Source organism: Oncorhynchus gorbuscha, linkage group LG12 (assembly GCF_021184085.1).
Source record: "Oncorhynchus gorbuscha isolate QuinsamMale2020 ecotype Even-year linkage group LG12, OgorEven_v1.0, whole genome shotgun sequence".
NCBI lineage: Eukaryota > Metazoa > Chordata > Actinopteri > Salmoniformes > Salmonidae > Oncorhynchus > Oncorhynchus gorbuscha.
In genome coordinates this window covers 25131323-25151477 of record NC_060184.1, presented here as the reverse complement: position 1 = coordinate 25151477, position 20155 = coordinate 25131323, and the positions used below count along the sequence as shown (strand labels likewise).

The following is a 20155-nucleotide window of genomic DNA, read 5'->3' as shown; positions in this document are numbered from 1 at the left end:
ATCCGACAGGACAGAAACGGAAAACAAGGAGAGAAATAGGGACTCTAATCAGGGGAAAAGATAGGGAACAGGTGTGGAAAGACTAAATGATTGATTAGGGGAATAGGAACAGCTGGGAGCAGGAACGGAACGATAGAGAGAAGAGAGAGAGGGAGGGAGAGAGAAAAAAGGGAACGAACCTAAAAAGACCAGCAGGGGGAAAACGAACAGAAGGAAAAGCAAAATGACAAGACAATATAAGACAAAACATGACAGGTTCGATTACCCGAGCCAGCAAGGTTATGCCCTTGAGAAAGGCAGTTAACCCCCAACAACAACTACACCCTAGGACCTAGGTGTTGAGGATGTCGATTATGGCAGCCCCCTCACCTCTCTGATTCAAAGGAGTTGGGTTAAATGCGGAAGACATATTTCGGTTGAATGCTTTCACTTGTGCAGCTGACTAGGTATCCCCTTTCCCTGGTTCTGTAAAAAAGTGGCAGGTTGGGGCAGGATAAATTGAACCACTCTCAAATTCAAAGACAGAGCTATGGATGCAAGGACTGACCATCCATGATATCAACATGATAGTTTTAATCATTTTTGGAATATATACATTGTTTGTTTACATTTGCTTTGTTTACAAACATTGGAGTAAAAAAGCTTATAGTTTGGCTTTTGATAGAGTATGTCAGTTCAACTAAGCTCATGAGGTATTTATAAGCTCATGAGGTATTTATAAGCTAGGCTATATTCTTCAAGAATCAACTTAACTAATTAAGTTACAAGTACAAAAAATGGATGTAGCAACTGCTGATTGCCCCTTTAAAAGCCAAGCATAATATGGAGCTGGCTTTGTAGCACTTGCGCGGACAATAAACTGGATCACTTCTACTCCAACTTCCGAGACATATACAAGGCCCTCCCCTGCCCTCCCTTCGGCAAATCCGACCACGACTCTATTTTGCACCTACCGTCCTATAGGCAGAAACTCAAACAGGATGTACCCGTGGCAAGAAGCATTCAATGCTGGTCTGACCAATCGGAATCCATGCTTCAGGATAGTTTTGATCACACGGACTGGGAAATGTTCTTGTCACGACTTCTACCGAAGTCGTTGCCTCACCTTGTTCGGGCGGTGCTCGGCGTTCGACGTCACCGGTCTTCAAGCCATCATTGATCCTTTTTTCATTTTCCATTGGTTTTGTCTTGTCTTCCCACACACCTGTTTTCAATCCCATTCATTACCTGTTGTGTATTTAACCCTCTGTTTCCCCTCATGTCTTTGTTTGAGATTTGTTGTCGGTGTAGTGTGATTGTTTGTATCGGTGCGCGTCGGGTCTTCGTACCCATGTTTTGTTTGTTTGTACATTTATTGTTATGGAGCATACTCGTGGAACTTTATTAAAAGACTCCATATTTACACTCCATTTGACTCTCCTGCGCCTGACTTCCCTGTCACCTATTACACCTATGCGTGACAGAATCTCTGACCAATATATATGAAGTCAGCAGGAGAAGACACTATACCCATGGACCTGGAGGAACGCGTTCAGGAACAAGCGAGGGAGCTTGACTGTATCAGCTCCGTCATGGAGCACATTGTCCAGAAAATGGATCGCTGGGAGAGACAGGGAGTTTCTCCAGCGCCACCACAACAACCGGAATCTCCCGTGAACGTTTTTTCCTCTCCGGAATCGAGGATCCATTTATCCCTACCCACGGGATACAACGGAGATACTGCCGGCTGCCAGGGTTTCCTCCTCAAGCTAAACTTATATCTAGCCACGGCCTCCCCAGTACCATCTGACCGTGAGAAGAGTTACGCCCTCGTCTCATGCCTCACCGGGAAAGCCCTGGAATGGGCCAGCGCTGTGTGTTGAAGGGAGGATGCGGCGTTGGACCATTTTGAGGAGTTCACCCTCCAATTCCGGATAGTATTCGATCACCCACCTGAAGGCAAAGCAGCGGGTGAGCTCCTCTATCATCTGAGGCAGGAGACGAGGAGTGCACAGGATTTTGCTGTGGAATTTAGGACCTTGGCTGCCGGCGCTGGATGGAGCGACAGGGCCCTGATCGACCATTATCGTTGTAGTCTACGCGAGGACGTCCGTCGGGACGGGTTGGTTCCTCTGGGAATAGAGAGGGCAGGCAGGGCATTCTGGCGTCACCCCAGGTGAGTAGGCACCATTCTCATCCAGAGCCCTCTGCTACACTAATGTTTGTCTCTGTCTCTTTTCCTGATTTTTCACTGCATTCCCAGTATAAGGCACTAGTTGATTCAGGTGCGGCTGGGAGTTTCATTAATAAATGTCTAGCTCATAGTTTAGGGATCCCTATTGTTCCTGTGGATATGCCTATCCCTATTCATGCCTTAGATAGTCGACCATTAGGGTCAGGGTTTATCAGGGAGGTTACCGCACCTTTGTGTATGATAACGCAGGAGGGTCACTAGGAGAAGATTAGTCTTTTCCTTATTGATTCTCCTGCGTATTCTGTGGTGCTAGGCCTACCCTGGTTAGTTTGTCATAACCCCACTGTTTCTTGGCCACAGAGGGCTCTCACGGGGTGGTCGCGAGAATGCTCAGGTAGGTGTTTAGGGGTTTCCGTTGGTGCTACTACGGTGAAAAGTCCAGACCAGGTCTCCACCGTGCGCATTCCCCCCGAATATGCCGATTTGGCTCTCGCCTTCTGTAAAAAGAAGGCGACTCAATTACCACCCCATCGACGGGGGGATTGTGCGATAGATCTCCTGGTAGACGCTGCATATCCCAAGAGTCACGTGTATCCCCTGTCACAAGCGTAGACGGAGGCTATGGAGACATATGTCTCTGAATCCCTGCATCAGGGGTTCATTCAGCCATCCCTTTCACCCGTCTCCTCGAGTTTCTTTTTTGTGAAGAAAAAGGATGGTGGTTTACGCCCGTGCATTGATTATCGAGGTCTTAATAAAATCACAGTGAAATATAGCTACCTGCTACCTCTGATCAATACGGTTATTGAGTTAATGCACGGGGCATGTTTTTTCACAAAATTGGATCTCAGGAGTGCGTACAATCTGGTGCGTATTAAGAAGGGTGATGAGTAGAAGACGGCATTTAGCACTACCTCGGGTCATTATGAGTACCTGGTCATGCCATATGGGTTGATGAATGCTCCATCAGTTTTCCAATCATTTGTAGATGAGATCTTCAGGGACCTGCACGGGCAGGGTGTAGTGGTGTATATCGATGATATTCTGATATACTCTGCTACACGCGCCGAGCATGTGTCCCTGGTGCGCTGGGTGCTTGGTCGCCTGTTGGAGCATGATCTATATGTCAAGGCTGAGAAATGCTTGTTTTTCCAACAATCCATCTCCTTCCTAGGGCATCGGATTTCCACTTCAGGAGTGGAGATGGAGAGCGACCACATTACAGCCGTGCGTAATTGGCCGACTCCAACCACGGTAAAGGAGTTGCAGCGTTTTTTGGGGTTTTCCAATTACTACCGGACGTTTATCCGGGGTTTTGGTCAGGTGGCAGCTCCCATTACCTCACTGCTAAAGGGGGGCCCGGTGCGCTTGCAGTGGTCGGCTGAGGCGAACAGGGCTTTTGAGCAACTGAAGACTCTGTTTACCTCGGTGCCTGTGCTAGCTCATCCGGATCCCTCTTTGCCATTCATAGTGGAGTTGGACGCATCCGAAGCTGGGATAGGAGCAGTGCTCTCTCAGCGTTCGGGTAAACCACTGAAGCTTCGCCCCTGTGCTTTCTTTTCGAAGAAGCTCAGCCCAGCGGAGCGAAACTATGATGTGGGGAACCGAGAGCTGTTAGCTGTCGTAGAAGCCTTGAAGGTGTGGAGGCATTGGCTTGAGGGGGCTAAACACCCTTTTCTCATCTGGACTGACCACCACAATCTGGAGTACATCCGGCAGGCGAAGAGATTGAATCCTCGCCAGGCAAGGTGGGCCATGTTTTTCACTCGTTTTGTGTTTACTCTTTCTTACAGACCAGGCTCCCAGAACGTTAAGGCAGACGCATTGTCTCGGCTGTATGACACAGAAGAGCGGTCCATGGATCCCACTCCCATACTCCCAGCTTCGTGTCTAGTGGCGCCGGTAGTGTGGGAGCTGGACGCGGACATTGAGCGGGCGTCACGTGCAGAGCCTTCTCCCCCTGAGTGTCCAGCTGGTCATCTGTACGTTCCGTCTGCTGTCCACGACCGATTGATATATTGGGCTCACACGTCACCCTCCTCTGGTCATCCTGGCATAGGTCGGACGATGCGCTGTCTTGAAGGAAGGTACTGGTGGCCCACTTTAGCTAAGGATGTGAGGATTTATGTTTCTTCCTGTTCGGTGTGCGCCCAGTGCAAGGCTCCTAGACACCTGCCCAGAGGTAAGCTACAACGTCTACCCGTTACTCAACGGCCATGGTCGCACCTGTCGGTGGATTTTTTGACTGATCTTCCACCTTCACAGGGTTACACCACGATCCTGGTCGTTGTGGATCGGTTTTCAAAGTCTTGTCGTCTCCTCCCTTTGCCCGGTCTCCCTACGGCCTTAAAAACTGCAGAGGCCCTGTTTACACACGTTTTCCGGCACTATGGGGTGCCTGAGGATATAGTGTCTGATCGGGGTCCCCAGTTCACATCAAGGGTCTGGAAGGCGTTCATGGAGCGTCTGGGGATCTCGGTTAGTCTTACCTCAGGTTTTCACCCCGAGAGTAATGGGCAGGTGGAGAGAGTTAACCAGGATGTGGGTAGGTTTCTGCGGTCTTATTGCCACGATCGGCCGGGGGAGTGGGCGAAGTTCGTGCCCTGGGCAGAGATGGCTCAGAACTCGCTACGTCACTCCTCCACTAACCTTACTCCCTTTCAATGTGTATTAGGGTATCAGCTGGTTCTGGCTCCTTGGCATCAGAGCCAGACCGGGGCCCCTGCGGTGGACAATTGGTTTCGGCACGCTGACGAAACCTGGGAGGCAGCCCACGTCCACCTTCAGCGTGCCATAAGGCGCCAGAAAATTGGCGCAGACCGTCGCCGCAGTGAGGCCCCAGTGTTCGCACCTCTCTTAAGAAATACCGCTACAGTCTGGCTCTCGACCCGAAACCTGCCCCTTTGCCTGCTCTGCCGGAAGCTGGGTCCGCGGTTTGTGGGGCCATTTAAAGTCCTGAGGAGAGTGAACGAGGTATGTTATAGGTTACAACTACCCACTCATTACCGTATTAATCCCTCGTTCCATGTGTCTCTCCTCAGGCCGATGGTGGCTGGCCCGCTCCAGGAGGCTGAAATGCGTGATGTTCCTCCGCCTCCTCTAGACATCGAGGGGGTTCCGGCGTACTCTGTTCGATCCATTTTGGATTCGAAACGTCGGGCGAGGGGACTTCAGTACCTCGTGGACTGGGAGGGGTACGGGCCGGAGGAGAGATGCTGGGTTCCGGTGGAGGACGTGTTAGATCCTTCCCATGTTATCAGAATTCCACCGTCTCCATCCGGATCGCCCTGCACCTCGCCCTCCGGGTCGTCCCCGAGGCCGGTGTCGACACGCAGCTGGAGCCGCGCGTCAGGGGGGGGGGTACTGTCACGACTTCTGCCGAAGTCGTTGCCTCTCCTTGTCCGGGCGGTGCTCGGCGTTCGACGTCACCGGTCTTCTAGCCATCATTGATCCTTTTTTCATTTTCCATTGGTTTTGTCTTGTCTTCCCACACACCTGTTTTCAATCCCATTCATTACCTGTTGTGTATTTAACCCTCTGTTTCCCCTCATGTCTTTGTCAGAGATTGATTTGTTGTCAGTGTAGTGTGATTGTTTGTATAGGTGCGCGTCGGGTCTTCGTACCCATGTTTTGTTTGTTTGTACATGTATTGTTATGGAGCATACTCGTGGAACTTTATTAAAAGACTCCATATTTACACTCCATTTGACTGTCCTGCGCCTGACTTCCCTGCCACCTATTACACCTATGTGTGACAGTTCTTGGCAGCCTCAGAGAATAACATTGATTTATATGCTGATTCAGTGAGTGAGTTTATAAGGAAGTGCATTGGAGATGTTGTACACAATGTGACTATTAAAACCTACCCTAACCAGAAACCATAGATAGCTGGCGGCATTCGCACAGAACTGAAATTGCCAAATTACTATCGCCCCGTAGCACTCACTTCTGTCATCATGAAGTGCTTTGAGAGACTTGTCAAGGATCATATCACCTCCACCTTACCTGCCACCCTAGACCCACTTCAGTTTGCATACCGCCCCAACAGGTCCACATCACACTGCACACTGCCCTATTCGCCATCTGGACGAGAGGAATACCTATGTAAGAATGTTGTTCATTGACAACAGCTCAGCATTCAACACCATAGTTCCCTACAAGCTCATCATTAAGCTTGAGGCCCTGGGTCTCAACCCTGCCCTGTGCAATTGGGTCCTGGACTTTCTGATCGGGCTGCCTCCAGGTGGTGAAGATAGGAAACAACATCTACACCTCGATGAGCCTCAACACTGGGTCCCCACAAGGGTGCATGCTCAGCCCCCTCCTGTACTCCTTGTTCACCCATGACTGCATTGCCATGCAAGCCTCCAACTCAATCATCAAGTTTTCAGACGACACAACAGTAGTGGGCTTGATTACCAACAACATCAAGACAGCCTACAGTTAGGAGGTGAGGGCACTCAGAGTGTGGGGTCAGGAAAACAACCTCTCACTCAACGTCAATAAAACAAATGAGATGATCGTGAACTTCAGGAAACAGCAGAGGGAGCACCCCCCTATCCACATCGACGGGACAGCATTGGAGCAGGTGGATAGTTCCTTGGCGTACACATCACGGACAAACTGAAATGGTCCACCCACACAGACAGTGTGGTGAAGAAGGCACAACAGCGCCTCTTCAAGAGGCTGAAAAAATTTGGCTTGTCACCTAAAACCCTCACAAACTTTTACAGATGCACAATTGAGAGCATCCAGTTGGGCTGTATCGCCACCTGGTACGGCAGCTGCACCAACCTCAACCGCAAGGCTCTCCAGAGGGTGGTGCGGTCTGTACAAAGCATCACCGAGGGCAAACTACTTGCCCTCCAGGACACCTACACCACCCAATGCCCCCGGAAGGCCAAATAGATCATCATGGACAACAACCACCCGAGGCACTGCCTGTTCACCCTGCTACCATCCAGAAGGCAAGGTCAGTACAGGTGCATCAAAGCTGGGACCGAGAGATTGAAGAACAGCTTCTATCTCAAGGCCATCAGACTGTTAAACAGCCATCACTAACAAAGAGAGGCTACTGCCTACACACAGACCTGAAATCATTGCCACTTTAATAAATGGATCACTAGTCACTTTAAATAATGCCACTTTAATAATGTTTACATATCTTATATTACTCATCTCATATGTATATACTGTATTTTATACCATATATTGCATCTTGTCTATGCCACTTGGTCATCGCTGATCCATATATTTATATGTACATATTTTTATTCCATCCCTTTAGATTTGTGTGTATTAGGTAGTTGTTGTGGAATTGTTAGATTAGTTGTTAGATATTACTGCACTGTCGGAACAAGAAGCACAAGCATTTCGCTACAGTCACATTAACATCTGCTAACCATGTGTATGTACGTGACCAATAAAATTTGATTTGTACCACCGGAGGTTGGTGGCACCTTAATTGGGGAGGACGCACTCGTGGTAATGCCTGGAGCCGAATCAAGGGAATGGTATAAAATTTATCAAACACATGGTTTCCATGTGTTTGATGCCATTCCATTTGTTCCATTCCAGCCATTATTATGAGCTGTCCTCCACTCAGCAGCCGCATGTGCTTTGTACCCTCAGGAGAAGCAACAGGATATGTTTTTGTGCACAGCAGTGAGCATAGTCAGGTTTGAGGCAAAACAGTACATTGGTTGAGGTGATCAGGTTTGTTTACAGAGCACTGAGCATGAGTTTGGCTGATCAAAACATCGGTGACAACCGCTAGGAGCAGGGCGCACGTACCGCACGCCTGCAGAAGCGTTTGGATATTCATAAAACATGGAACCAGCAAAGGCTCCAAAAGCATTGGATTGTTTCCACTGTTACAACTGTATTCATGTGTCTCTCAACATGTCAGAAATGTCAAATACTGATATAAAAACGCGTATTAATACAAATGAAATCTACACTGTTAAAGTGTTGTATTCTGTATACTTATAGCCTACCTTAACAGAGCATCTCATTGTCATTCTTAACATTATGATTCAGGATAGTTGATTCTGTAATTATAATTATGAAGGTTGATAAACTCGTGGATAACACATTATGAATTGGTACATGTATAGATCCTGAACAGTTTTAGGAGTCAATAGATAGCCTAATAATCTGTCCATTTGGTCATTTTCTCACCTCTTTGCGCAAAATTGGGGAACAGCTTCTATGCATGTTGAACTTTCCAAAGCTGTGAAAAGTGAGTTCATGTTTTCCCACTCTTGCCTTAAACAGAAATAGCTGCAATGAGGTAATGTGCCTCGATGTTTCTGCTGTGAACGCGGGAGGCGATTGGTGCGGGAGGGTGGCGAAGGCTCTGCTCCACATTTTTTGCGATCCTGAATCCAGACTTTCGTCTCGTCAGATTCAAGATTTGGCTCGCTCCGCCCATTACTGGTTGTATAGTATATCAGCACTGGGCGAGGGCGCTTGAAACAGTTTTTTATTTTTTTTCTGAGCTTAGGGCGAAAGTACGCTATCTTGATTTTCAGAATGCACAGTGTTCACTGAGTTGGGACTACATATCGCATAAACTGGACTGATATAGTTACTCGTGTTGTGCTGACAGCGGAACCACATCCAAGGGATCCAGTCAAGTTTTGTGTATGGACAACAGCCTAGGAGTGATCTGCGGGAAATTTATACACTGAAAAAAAAGTAATTACAATATCACGGAGATATTTGATACAGCCTTGCAGCTCTGTTATTATTGTGAACCAGTCTGCAGTTACATTTTATACATAGTGTTTAATATTAATGTTTTGCATGGGAAGTATGCTTCTAAATACTTTCTCATTTGATAATTTGAAGGCTTTAACAGCCAGACTATTTACTGGGTGATAATCCTTTCCACTTTCATTGTGCGTAATTTATTGGATAAACTAATGATGTTTGTCTTATCCTGTCGATGCAAATGTAATTTTATTTTTTAATTTGTGACAGCTTGGGGAATGGTAGACCGCATGATGGCAATGAACCATGGACGATTCCCTGAAGCTATTAATGGTCTCCACCATCACCACCCAGCACGCAGAATGGGCATGGGGCAGTTCTCGAACCCATTACACCATCAGCAACAACAACAGCAGCAGCAGCAGCAGCAACAGCAGCATGGCTACACTACTGGTATTATGGGAGATCATTTGCACTACGGAGGGGGAAATGTAACATCTAACCACGGAATTAGACATTCTGTGGGTTCGGGGAATGTAAATGTAAACGCTGGACACCCAAACGGCAACATGCCTCCCGGTGCGCGCTATAGCTCTCAATTTGTGGGACCCACCGCCGCCGTCCCCACTCAAGGACAGCTCGCGGCAAGTATGCAGTTACAAAAGCTCAACACGCAGTACTACAGCCACCATACACATCCCTCTCATCATCATTATATGCATGAGTTGCATCCTGCGAATCATCAACTTAACGGGACAGGACAACAGTTCAGAGATGGCAACGCGAAACACAGCACGTCCAGTTTGGCTCCACAGGCGCACCATTTGCCTGCTGCAATACTGCCCCCCAACGTCATTGACACGGACTTTATTGATGAGGAGGTCTTGATGTCTCTGGTCATTGAGATGGGCCTGGACCGAATAAAGGAGCTACCTGAGCTGTGGTTAGGACAGAACGAGTTTGATTTCATGACAGACTTCGTATGTAAGCAACAGCCAAGCCGAGTGAGTTGTTAAATCACAGCAAGTGGACTTATACAGTCATCTACTCAAACAGACTTTAAAGCATTCCTGTTTGTCTCTTAAACTCAAGCATTTGTGAGAGATCTGCAATATACCAATGGAGAACCATTCAAACATGTAGGCTATACTAGATACATTCCTCTATTTGGAAGGTAATAGGCTTACACTGCAGACATCATGGAAATGAGTTTGTTTGAGTAGGAATGCACTACAATCTCAATCGAGTCTGTCAGAAGGAAAATCTTCAAATCCATGAAATGCATCATTACCTAATTTAACAACTGAACATGGGAAATCAAGAAAACCTACCCGAGTAGAGCTGTCTGCTTATTTGAATAATCCTCAAAGAAAATAGAGATGTACAATGGTGTGCTTGGTATATTTATTTTCCTGCCTCATTCAAACATTTTGGATGACAGAAGATGTTGAATTATTATGAATTGCAAATGAACCATATTCTAAATGATCTAAGTGGTTAAGAAACATGCTTCTAGACAAGTGCTGTGTCATTGTTCCCTACAATAATATACTGTAAAATTTTGTTGCGATATACTTATCAGATATCTGTAATGTAAAATGATTTGTCTATCATGGAAGAGAACTGCAATTTGTTTTTTTCTCTTCTCCCCTGCAAATGTCTTTCTAACATTGCTTGTATCCCAGCCAGGATGCGGTGTGAGTGAACTTGGCTGTCTTGGTTATTGTAAAGGTTAATTGTAGGAGAGATGTGGATCCTTCAATAACAGAGGGAGTGATGTGTTGAGGTGTGGGTATTGTCCACATGCTTAAATGGGACCGGTCTGGTAGAAAGAGTGAGACAAAATATTGTCTTTGGAAAAAGGATACTCCTTGCCTGAATACCCGGCCCCCTCCCCCCTGCTCTTTCCTTTGTGGACAATAAATGGTGTGGAATGTTATCAAGGTAGAGAGTATAATTTCACAGGATGTTTTCTTCCTCATCAGTTCTGAGAATTGACACCACTGTGCTTATTTAGTGTATGCGATACATGGCAATACTACTGTGTTGAAGCTTTCCAGGAAAGTTGGACAGTATTTTTGTAATTTATTCTATTTTAATTTGCAAACATGAATAAAGCAGCTGAAGTGCATTACTGAAGTGAACATGGTGTGATTGTGGGTGTTGGCATCCGTTCCATGTGTTTTCAATTTGTGGGGTTTGTTGTTGCATACTTTTGCATAGTGGCAGGACAAAAAAACAACTATCCTTTTACATTCAGATTTCAGTTTGGTTCACATGGGCCCAAAGTTGTAGTTAGGGAAAGGGAGATACCTAGTCAGTTGTGCAACTGAATGCATTCAACTGAAATGTGCCTTCTGCATTTAACCGAACTCCTCTGAATAAGAGAAGTGCGAGGGGCTGCCTTGATCGACATCCACGTCTTCGGTGTCCGGTTAGTGTTGTTGTGAGGAAATACTACACTCTTAGGTTCTAGATAGCACCTTTTATTCTAAGAGTGTAGTTCTGAGGCTAACCACTAATGATGCATACAGCCTAAAAATACCCAACCACCTAACAATTCATTCTAGTACTTATTACATAGGTATTACAAAGAAGTCTAGGGTTTTGCATCCCTGTGATTGAAACTATGCATGCATAGAAATTTACATTTACATTTAAGTCATTTAGCAGACGCTATTATCCAGAGCGACTTACAAATTGGTGCATTCACCTTATGACATCCAGTGGAACAGTCACTTTACAATAGTGCATCTAAATCTTAAAGGGGGGGGGGTGAGAGGGAATACTTATCCTATCCTAGGTATTCCTTAAAGAGGTGGGGTTTCAGGTGTCTCCGGAAGGTGGTGATTGACTCCGCTGTCCTGGCGTCGTGAGGGAGTTTGTTCCACCATTGGGGGGCCAGAGCAGCGAACAGTTTTGACTGGGCTGAGCGGGAGCTGTACTTCCTCAGTGGTAGGGAGGCGAGCAGGCCAGAGGTGGATGAACGCAGTGCCCTTGTTTGGGTGTAGGGTCTGATCAGAGCCTGGAGGTACTGAGGTGCCGTTCCCCTCACAGCTCCGTAGGCAAGCACCATGGTCTTGTAGCGGATGCGAGCTTCAACTGGAAGCCAGTGGAAATACAGTGCAATGAGAGTTTCACTTTGTCCTTGAAACTAAGATAACACACCTGTGTTATTTATTATTTACAATGATACCACTGCAGATATTGGACAATGATCTAATGTGATACTGTTTTTAGTTATGCTTGATATGCCATGTAAGAAGGCTCTGCCATTGAATGCTGAGTGTAAAAGGTTGGTCTTATTGTCAAGCTAGTTAATAAGTACACTCTTATTGTTTTCGCCAAACTGTAAATAGGATAAAACATTTAAGAGATTTAACACTTTCCTTGGATGACAATGAACTATGAAATGACGTTTAGACTTTTCAGTCCATAATGCCTGTTTCTATGCATCCTTAATGGTGCGAGAGAGAGCGGAACCAAACACATACAAACGTCCTCCAGTGATTTGTAAACTTTCACTGTTGAAAAGCAATATAAATACAGTAAAGCACACACACACTACAGGGTAAAAAATATATATTTTGAGCAAAATGGTCTTTTAGACACAACTGCAAACTTCAAGGAGTTGGTTTGATGGGAACAATTTAGGAGCAACAGAGAACTCCCCCCCCCCACACACACACACACACACACACACTTGTGCTATGTCATGACTTACCTGGACCACCTATTGAGATGTGCCTTTTGTTAAGTAAATCAGGTGTTAAATGAGGTGAAAATGAGACTGGAGTGCCACTAGGAAGTACTCAATGAGATTATGGAATGAACCCTGAGATGTTACACTGCAGGCGTCTAACCTTTACCATGCTAATGTTCGGTGGCTTCATCTGTTGAGCTCTCTCTCACTGTCTGACAAGACCTGAACCGTTTCTCAGCTAAGGCAATTATACTACTGACTGTTCACTCCTAATTTATGTATCTATTACAGGGAGTTAATTTGAAGAGAATTTTAAACATGGCTTAAATCAATAATTGAGACTAATAAAAGTGCAGGGAGATGAGTCCCAGGTGAGATTTTTACTGAATATTGAAGTGGAGACTCATTCATCCCAGAGGCAATCTACCCTGTATTGTCCTTGAGTTTTTCTCCCCATTTCCAAATCAGTCATCCCTTTCATAACAAAGAAAGGATTAGATTCAGAGGGACACACTTTTAAAAGAAGCTTGAATTGTTAGCAGGGAGAGACTGAATAGTTGAAGGGTTATCATTAAATTGCAATAATTCCTGAAATTGGTGTCATTGACTATAAAAAACGAAATTGACACATCAATACACTAGGTTAGCAACAGAGACACTTGTCTTTGTGAAGTGTGCTGTGCAATCCCTTTAATTATACTGAACACAAATGTAAACACAACATGCAACAATTTCAAATATTTTACTGAGTTACAGTTCATAGAAGGAAATCAGTAAATTTAAATCAATTCATTAGGCCCTAATATATGGATTTTACTTGGGAGTTTTCCCCCACAAAAGGGCTTTAATACAAACAGAAATACTCCTCAGCAACCCCCTACCCCCACCCCACACCCCTCCTTAGATGATCCTGCAGGTGAATAAGCCAGATGTGGAGGTCCTGGGCTGGCGTGGTTACACATGACCTGTTGTTGTGAGGTCGGTTGGATGTACTGCCAATGACGTTGGATGCAGCTTATGGTTGAGAAATGAACATTAAATTCTCTGGCAACAGCTCTGTTAGACATTCCTGCAGTCAGCATGTCAATTGCATGCTCACTGAAAACTGTAGACATCTGTGGCATTGTGCTGTGTGACAAAACTGCACATTTTAGAGTGGTCTTTTATTGACCTCCAGCACAAGGTGCACCTGTGTAATGATCATGATGTTTAATCAGCTTTTTGATATGAGACGCCTGATAGGTGGGTGGATTATCTTGGCAAAAGATAAATGCTCACTAACAGGGATGTAAACAAATTTGTGCACAACATTTGAGAGAAATATACTTTTTGTGCATATGGAACATTTCTGGGATCTTTTATTTCAGCTCATGAAACATTGGACCAACACCAACAACTGCAAGTTGCGTTTATATTTTTGTTCAGTATACAGTGCATTCGGAAAGTATTCTGACCTCTTGACTTTTTCCACATTTTGTTACGTTACAGCCTTATTCTAAAATTGATTAAATCGTTTTTAGCAAATGTATTACTAATAATAAACTGAAATATTACATTTACATAAGTATTCAGACCCTTTACTCAGTACTTTGTTGAAGCACCTTTGGCAGCAATTACAGCCTTGAGTATTCTTGGGTAGGACACTACAAGCTTGGCACACCTGTATTTGGTGAGTTTCTCCCATTCTTCTCTGCAGATCTGCTCAAGCTCTGTTAAGTTGGATGGGCAGCGTTGCTGCTCAGCTATTTTCAGTTCTCTCCAGAGATGTTCGATCGGGTTATAGTCTGAGCTCCGGCTGGGCCACTCAAGGACATTCAGAGACTTGTCCCGAAGCCACTCCTGCATTGTCTTGGCTGTGTGCTTAGGGTTGTTGTGCTGTTGGAAGGTGAACATTTACCCCAGTCTGAGGTGCTGAGCGCTCTGGAGCATATTTTCATCAAGGATCTCTCTGTACTTTGCTCCATTCATCTTTCTCTCAATCCTGACTCGTCTCCCAGTCCCTGCAGCTGAAAAACATCCCCAAAGCTTGATGCTGCCACCACCATTATTTACTGTAAGGATGGTTCCAGGTTTCCTCCAGACGTGACGCTTGGCATTCAGGCCAAATAGTTCAATCTTGGTTTCATCAAACCAGAGAATCTTGTTTCTCATGGTCTGAGAGTCTTTATGTGCCTTTTACTAAGGAGTGGCTTCCGTCTGGCCACTCTACCATAAAGGCCTGATTGATGGAGTGCTCCAGAGATGGTTGTCCTTCTGGAAGGTCCTCCCACCTCCACAGAGGGACTCTAGAGCTCTGTCAGAGTGACCTTTAGGTTCTTGGTCACCTCCCTGACTAAGGCTCTTCTCCCCTGATTGCTCAATTTGGCTGGGCGGCCAGCTCTAGGAAGAGTCTCCCACTCTGCAGAAATGGAATTTAAACTTCTTCCATTTAAGAATGATGGAGGCCACTGCGTTCTTGGGGAGCTTCAATGCTGCAGACATGTTTTGGTATACTTCTCTCTATGGACAATTCCTTCGACCTCATGGCTTGGTTTTTGCTCTGACATGCACTGTCAACTATGGGACCTTAAATAGACAGGTGTGTGCCTTTCCACATCATGTCCAATCAATTGAATTTACCAAAGGTGGACTCTAATCAAGTTGTAGAAACATCTGAAGAATGATCAATGAAAACAGGATGCACCTGAGCTCAGTATTGAGTCTCATAGCAAAGGGTCTGAATACTTATCTAAATAAGATATATCTGGTTTTTATATTAATACATTTGCAAAAAATTCTAAAAACCTGTTTTCACTTTGTCATTATGGGGTATTGTGTGTAGATTGATGGGAATCGTATTTTATTTGATCCATTTTAGAAGAAGGCTGTAAAGTAACAAAACGTGGAAAAAGTCAAGGGACATGAAAACATTTTCCTAATGCACTGTATATTAATTTCACTCAGACAAAATGATATGCTCTATTGGCTCCCAACATTCCAGATTCACCTCAATATACCTCAGCTTCAGCCCGACCATGATTCTTCATATAGACACAGAACTGTCTTAGGGACAGTTGGCAGGGATGTATTACAGTGAAGAGGAGTATCATTATGCCAAAAACCATAGCTATTGCTCTGCTTGTCAGTCTGTGTGCCATTAACACCTTGTTGAGTGTGCAAACAAGCCCTGATTTGTATGTTTACAGTTTCTAGTAGAAGGAATACAATTACCTGCCCTTAAAAAAGGCTAAATGCTTTGTGATTAATTTTGTTCACAGGTGTGCACAGATTTTTTTGTTGAAGACTTAATCCCCACCATTTAAAGAACCAATCTGTACTTTCAACACCCTAACCCTGCCACTGTTTGGAAACTGATGGATTATGCTGGGTACAAATATAATTAATGGCAACCCAGAGGGATCTGCACTATCCAAGGTACTCTCTCTCAGCCTGGAGGCATAGTGCCCAGGAGGAGCACTATGCCTCTTCTTCTTTCCATCCCAAGGTGAGAGAGAGTACCTTGGATAGTGCAGATCCCTCTGCGTTGCCTTTAATTCTATTTGTACCCAGCACCAGCAATATTTAATGTATTGTATCTCCACTGTTCTTAGATGTGGCAAATATGTACATGCTTTTTCATCTTTGGGATTATTATACGGTGTATCTCTCTTGATCAATGTCAATCTACATTCTGTTTCTGAGGCATCATGTTGGAGAGGAGTCACGTTGCAGAGGAGTTATACATTCAAAATACACATGGAGAACTGAGTAACAGGGCCACTTTCATCTTGCACATACAAGATACACTCCACTGACTTCCTTGACAGTGTATCTCTCCAACTTATCTTTCTTTAATGACATGTTCAGGTTCTCTGGAGTGTTAAAGCAGGAGAGTGTCTTGGTTCCCAATGAATCTGATATGAGAGGAGGAGGAGAGGAGCAGCTAGGGCCTGTAATGCTGTAGGAGACAGAAGCAGAATGTAGATTGACATTGATCAAGAGCGATACACCGTATAAAATCCCCAAAGATGAAAAAGCATGTACATATTTGCCACATCTAAGACCAGTGGAGATACAATACATGAAATACCAGATCAAACATATAGTCAGCTTTCATGGTCGGATCATCTGATTGTTGGTCTACAGTATGTTCGATTTCAACAAGCAATTGCTTTCTGTCCCAAAGTTTTTCTGAAATCATACCACAAAGCTTTCTTTGCGCTTCACTTACAAATTCACTGCACATACTGCAGGACTCCAACTCAACTCCATGAAAAGGAAAGAGTCACCTTGGGTCAAATTAAAGCAATGCTTTAGATCTCTGCTGCTTATGTAACATGCACTCGGGGTATCCTACCTTTTATAACAGCTACTGCAGCACTGGAATATGAGTTGGCAAGACGGAGCAGGTCCACAGTTGACTACGGAATGTTTGATTGTGCCAATTATACTGGTGCCTAGCAGTAAGTAATCTTGTCATATAGTGTCAGTCGGAGCAAAGCGAAGATGAAAGGAACCTTCTGAAAAGTACAGGGAAGACATAATAGATTTAGTTAATGAATAAACTAACCACAGATACTTAATAGTTTCTGGTCTATTACAGAGACTTTTGACATAAATAAATAATGTATAATATTTATTTATAGCACATTCATTTGTTTCTGGGCACGCTATACATTGAATCAGTTTAATATAACAAACGCCTTTGATCAATCTGACAGAAAGATGGTTAAGTGTGATGTTAAATCTATACTGAACAAAAATATAAATGCAACATGCAACAATTTCAATGATTTTACTGCGTTACAGTTCACAAGGAAATCAGTCAATTGAAATAAATATATTAGGCCTTAATCTATGGGCCGGGGAGCCAGGCCCAGACAAGCAGAATTCGTTTTTCCCCCAAAAAAGGGCTTTATAACAGACAGAAATACTCTGCAATTTCATCAGCTGTTTGGGTGACTGGTCTCAGACAATCCTGCTGGTGAAGAAGCCGGAATCAGAGGTCCTGGTCTGCGGTTGTGAGGCCAGTGTCTAACGACATTAGAGGCAGCTTATGGTAGAGAAATTAACATTCAATTCTCTGGCAACAGCTCTGGTGGACATTCCTGATGTCAGCATGCCAATTGCACACTCCCTCAACTTGAAACATCTGTGGCATTGTGTTGTGTGACAAAACGGCACATTTTAAAGTGAACGTTTATTGTCCCTAGTACAAAGTGCACTTGTGGAATGATCATGTGTAACAATATTGCTTCCATCCCTCTCCTCGCCCCTACCTGGGCTCCTCTGCACACATCGACAACAGTCACCCTCGAAGCATCGTTACCTATCGCTCCACAAAAGCCGCGGACCTTGCAGAGCAAGGTAAACAACTACATCAAGGTCTCAGAGCGAGTGATGTCACTGATTGAAACACTATTAGCATGCACCCCGCTAACTAGTTAGTCATTTCACACTGGTTACACATGCTGTTAATCAGCTATTTGATATTCCACCCCTGTCAGGTGGATGGATTATCTTGGCAAAGGAGAAATGCTCATTAACAGCGATGTAAACAAATTTGTGCACAACATTTGAGAGAAATAAGCTTTTTTGTGCACATGGGCAATTTCTGGGATCTTTTATTTCAGCTTATGAAACATGGGACCAACACTTTACATATTGAATTATAATTTTGTTCAGTATAGATGAAAAGCTACAACAATTTGCTGTCTACCAATACATCATCCAATGCGTCTTTTCTTTGAGGTGGAGGACATTATAAAAAAATTAGCTGCAAGCACTCATTGATATAATTAAGCCTTGAGCGCAATGTAAAAACCTCTCTCTCTCTCTCTCTCTCTCTCTCTCTCTCTCTCTCTCTCTCTCTGTGTTGTAATTAGTGAGACATTTATAAAGTACTCAATCCATGGAGGACATCGAGAGTTATATTTCCCATTATACAGACTGATGGCCTCCCTAAGATCAGTATTGCTATAGCAATTATCTCGCATTAGCAAGTACATGTGAACGCTGGCTAGGTAGATTTTCTGATCCTCTCTGCTGATGGCTACAGTGCTTTCAGAAAGTATTCAGATCCTTCCACATTTTGTTACGTTACAGCCTTATTCTAAAATTGATTAAATTGTTTTTTTGTCCCTCATCAATCTACACACAATACCCTATAATGACAAAGCAAAAACAGGTTTTTTGAAATCTTTGCTAATAATTTAAAAAATCTGAAATATCACATTTTCATAAGTATTCAGACCCTTTACTCAGTACATTGTTGAAGCTTCTTTGGCAGAAATTACATCCTTGAGTCTTCTTGGGTATGATGGAGGTGTCATAACTTTCCCTCCTAAGTGAGGCTCAGAGAGAGCCCCGACTCCACCACCAGAGAGGAAGTTGTCCAGGGGGGAAGTTGGCCAGTTTTATGACTGTCGTAAATACCTTGCAGGAACTCTCTCTCCCACTCTGCAGAAATGGAATTTAAAAATCCCTTTGTTTACAACAGAGAGAGACTTTGCAGTACTGTAACATCAAAAGGTTGAACTTTGAGACAATATTCCCAACACAAAGAATGTGGGAATTGGGAGGGAGGGACTTAAAGAACAATTATGTCAGATCAGTTGTTGTTGTGTGATATTATTAAGGACGGTATAACCAAATAACGGTAACTCTACAAATGTATATGTCCCAGTTACATCTAAATGTTGTGGAACTTATATGATTAAATATGAAACTATTTGTGAGAAGATTAAATGTGATTTTAGCCTTCTAAATGAGATAATTGTTTTTCATGTAAAGTTTTACCCAGTCAGTAAGCACGCACATGTGAGCACAGACCTTGTGGCAGCGGTATGGAACTGCCCTCCAAGACAAGGGCATAAAAGGACAGCTAACAAAATGTACATTAGACCAGAGAACGTGAGGACCATCCACACGTAGAAATGGTTGGAATCTCTACAGACCAGTATACGGACGGTAAGCCGGACGTTTAAAATGGTTAGACTCTACATTAGACAAGCATGCCCGATGAAAGGTACGAATGGTTAGAAACTCTGAAACTCAACAGAGAAGAAGAACATTTCATCCAGACCAGACAGCGTGAAGAGGTGGCTACACTGCTGAGAAATGGTTTAAAACTAAATACCAGTCGAACTACAGTGCGAGCGGGATATGGCAAAATGGTTTGAAACTACAATACCAGAAAATGGTAAGACCCTCTGAAACTCTCTCAAAGAAGAAGAAGACTACACAGGAACATTCAGTCTGCAGCTGTTAGCCTAGGAAACTCGATCTAAGACGAGAAACAAAGAACAATTTCCTCTCACCATTATAGATATCTCTAGGGTATCTATTCTAAACAAACAGAGTGAAGGACTAGGCCCGCTGAATACCATGTGGTACACCTCTGGAAGATTTGTTCTAACAGACACTCATAGACCAACCTACTACAACTACAAAGGACATGGTGACCTCTGGTGGACAACCAGAGACTTACACAACCAGAGAATTTCTGTTGACTGACTCCACAGACTGATCCGGCATTTTCAACAGAGAGAGACGACAAAGACATACAAGCGTAAATATGTGTTGCA

The 20155-nt window shown here is 44.2% G+C and overlaps 1 protein-coding gene across 3 annotated transcripts in view; it reads left to right on the top strand.

The window, feature by feature from the left end:
* The window catches only part of cited2 (Cbp/p300-interacting transactivator, with Glu/Asp-rich carboxy-terminal domain, 2), a 65832-nt gene extending 54801 nt beyond the window's left edge, over positions 1 to 11031 (top strand). For all 3 annotated transcript variants that reach the window (XM_046291597.1, XM_046291598.1, XM_046291599.1), the window contains one exon: positions 9158 to 11031. In XM_046291597.1, coding sequence (XP_046147553.1) covers positions 9158 to 9903 — 746 coding nt within the window. In that variant the 3' untranslated portion in view covers positions 9904 to 11031. The remainder of the gene's footprint in view (positions 1 to 9157) is intronic.
* Positions 11032 to 20155: the final 9124 nt, after the last annotated feature.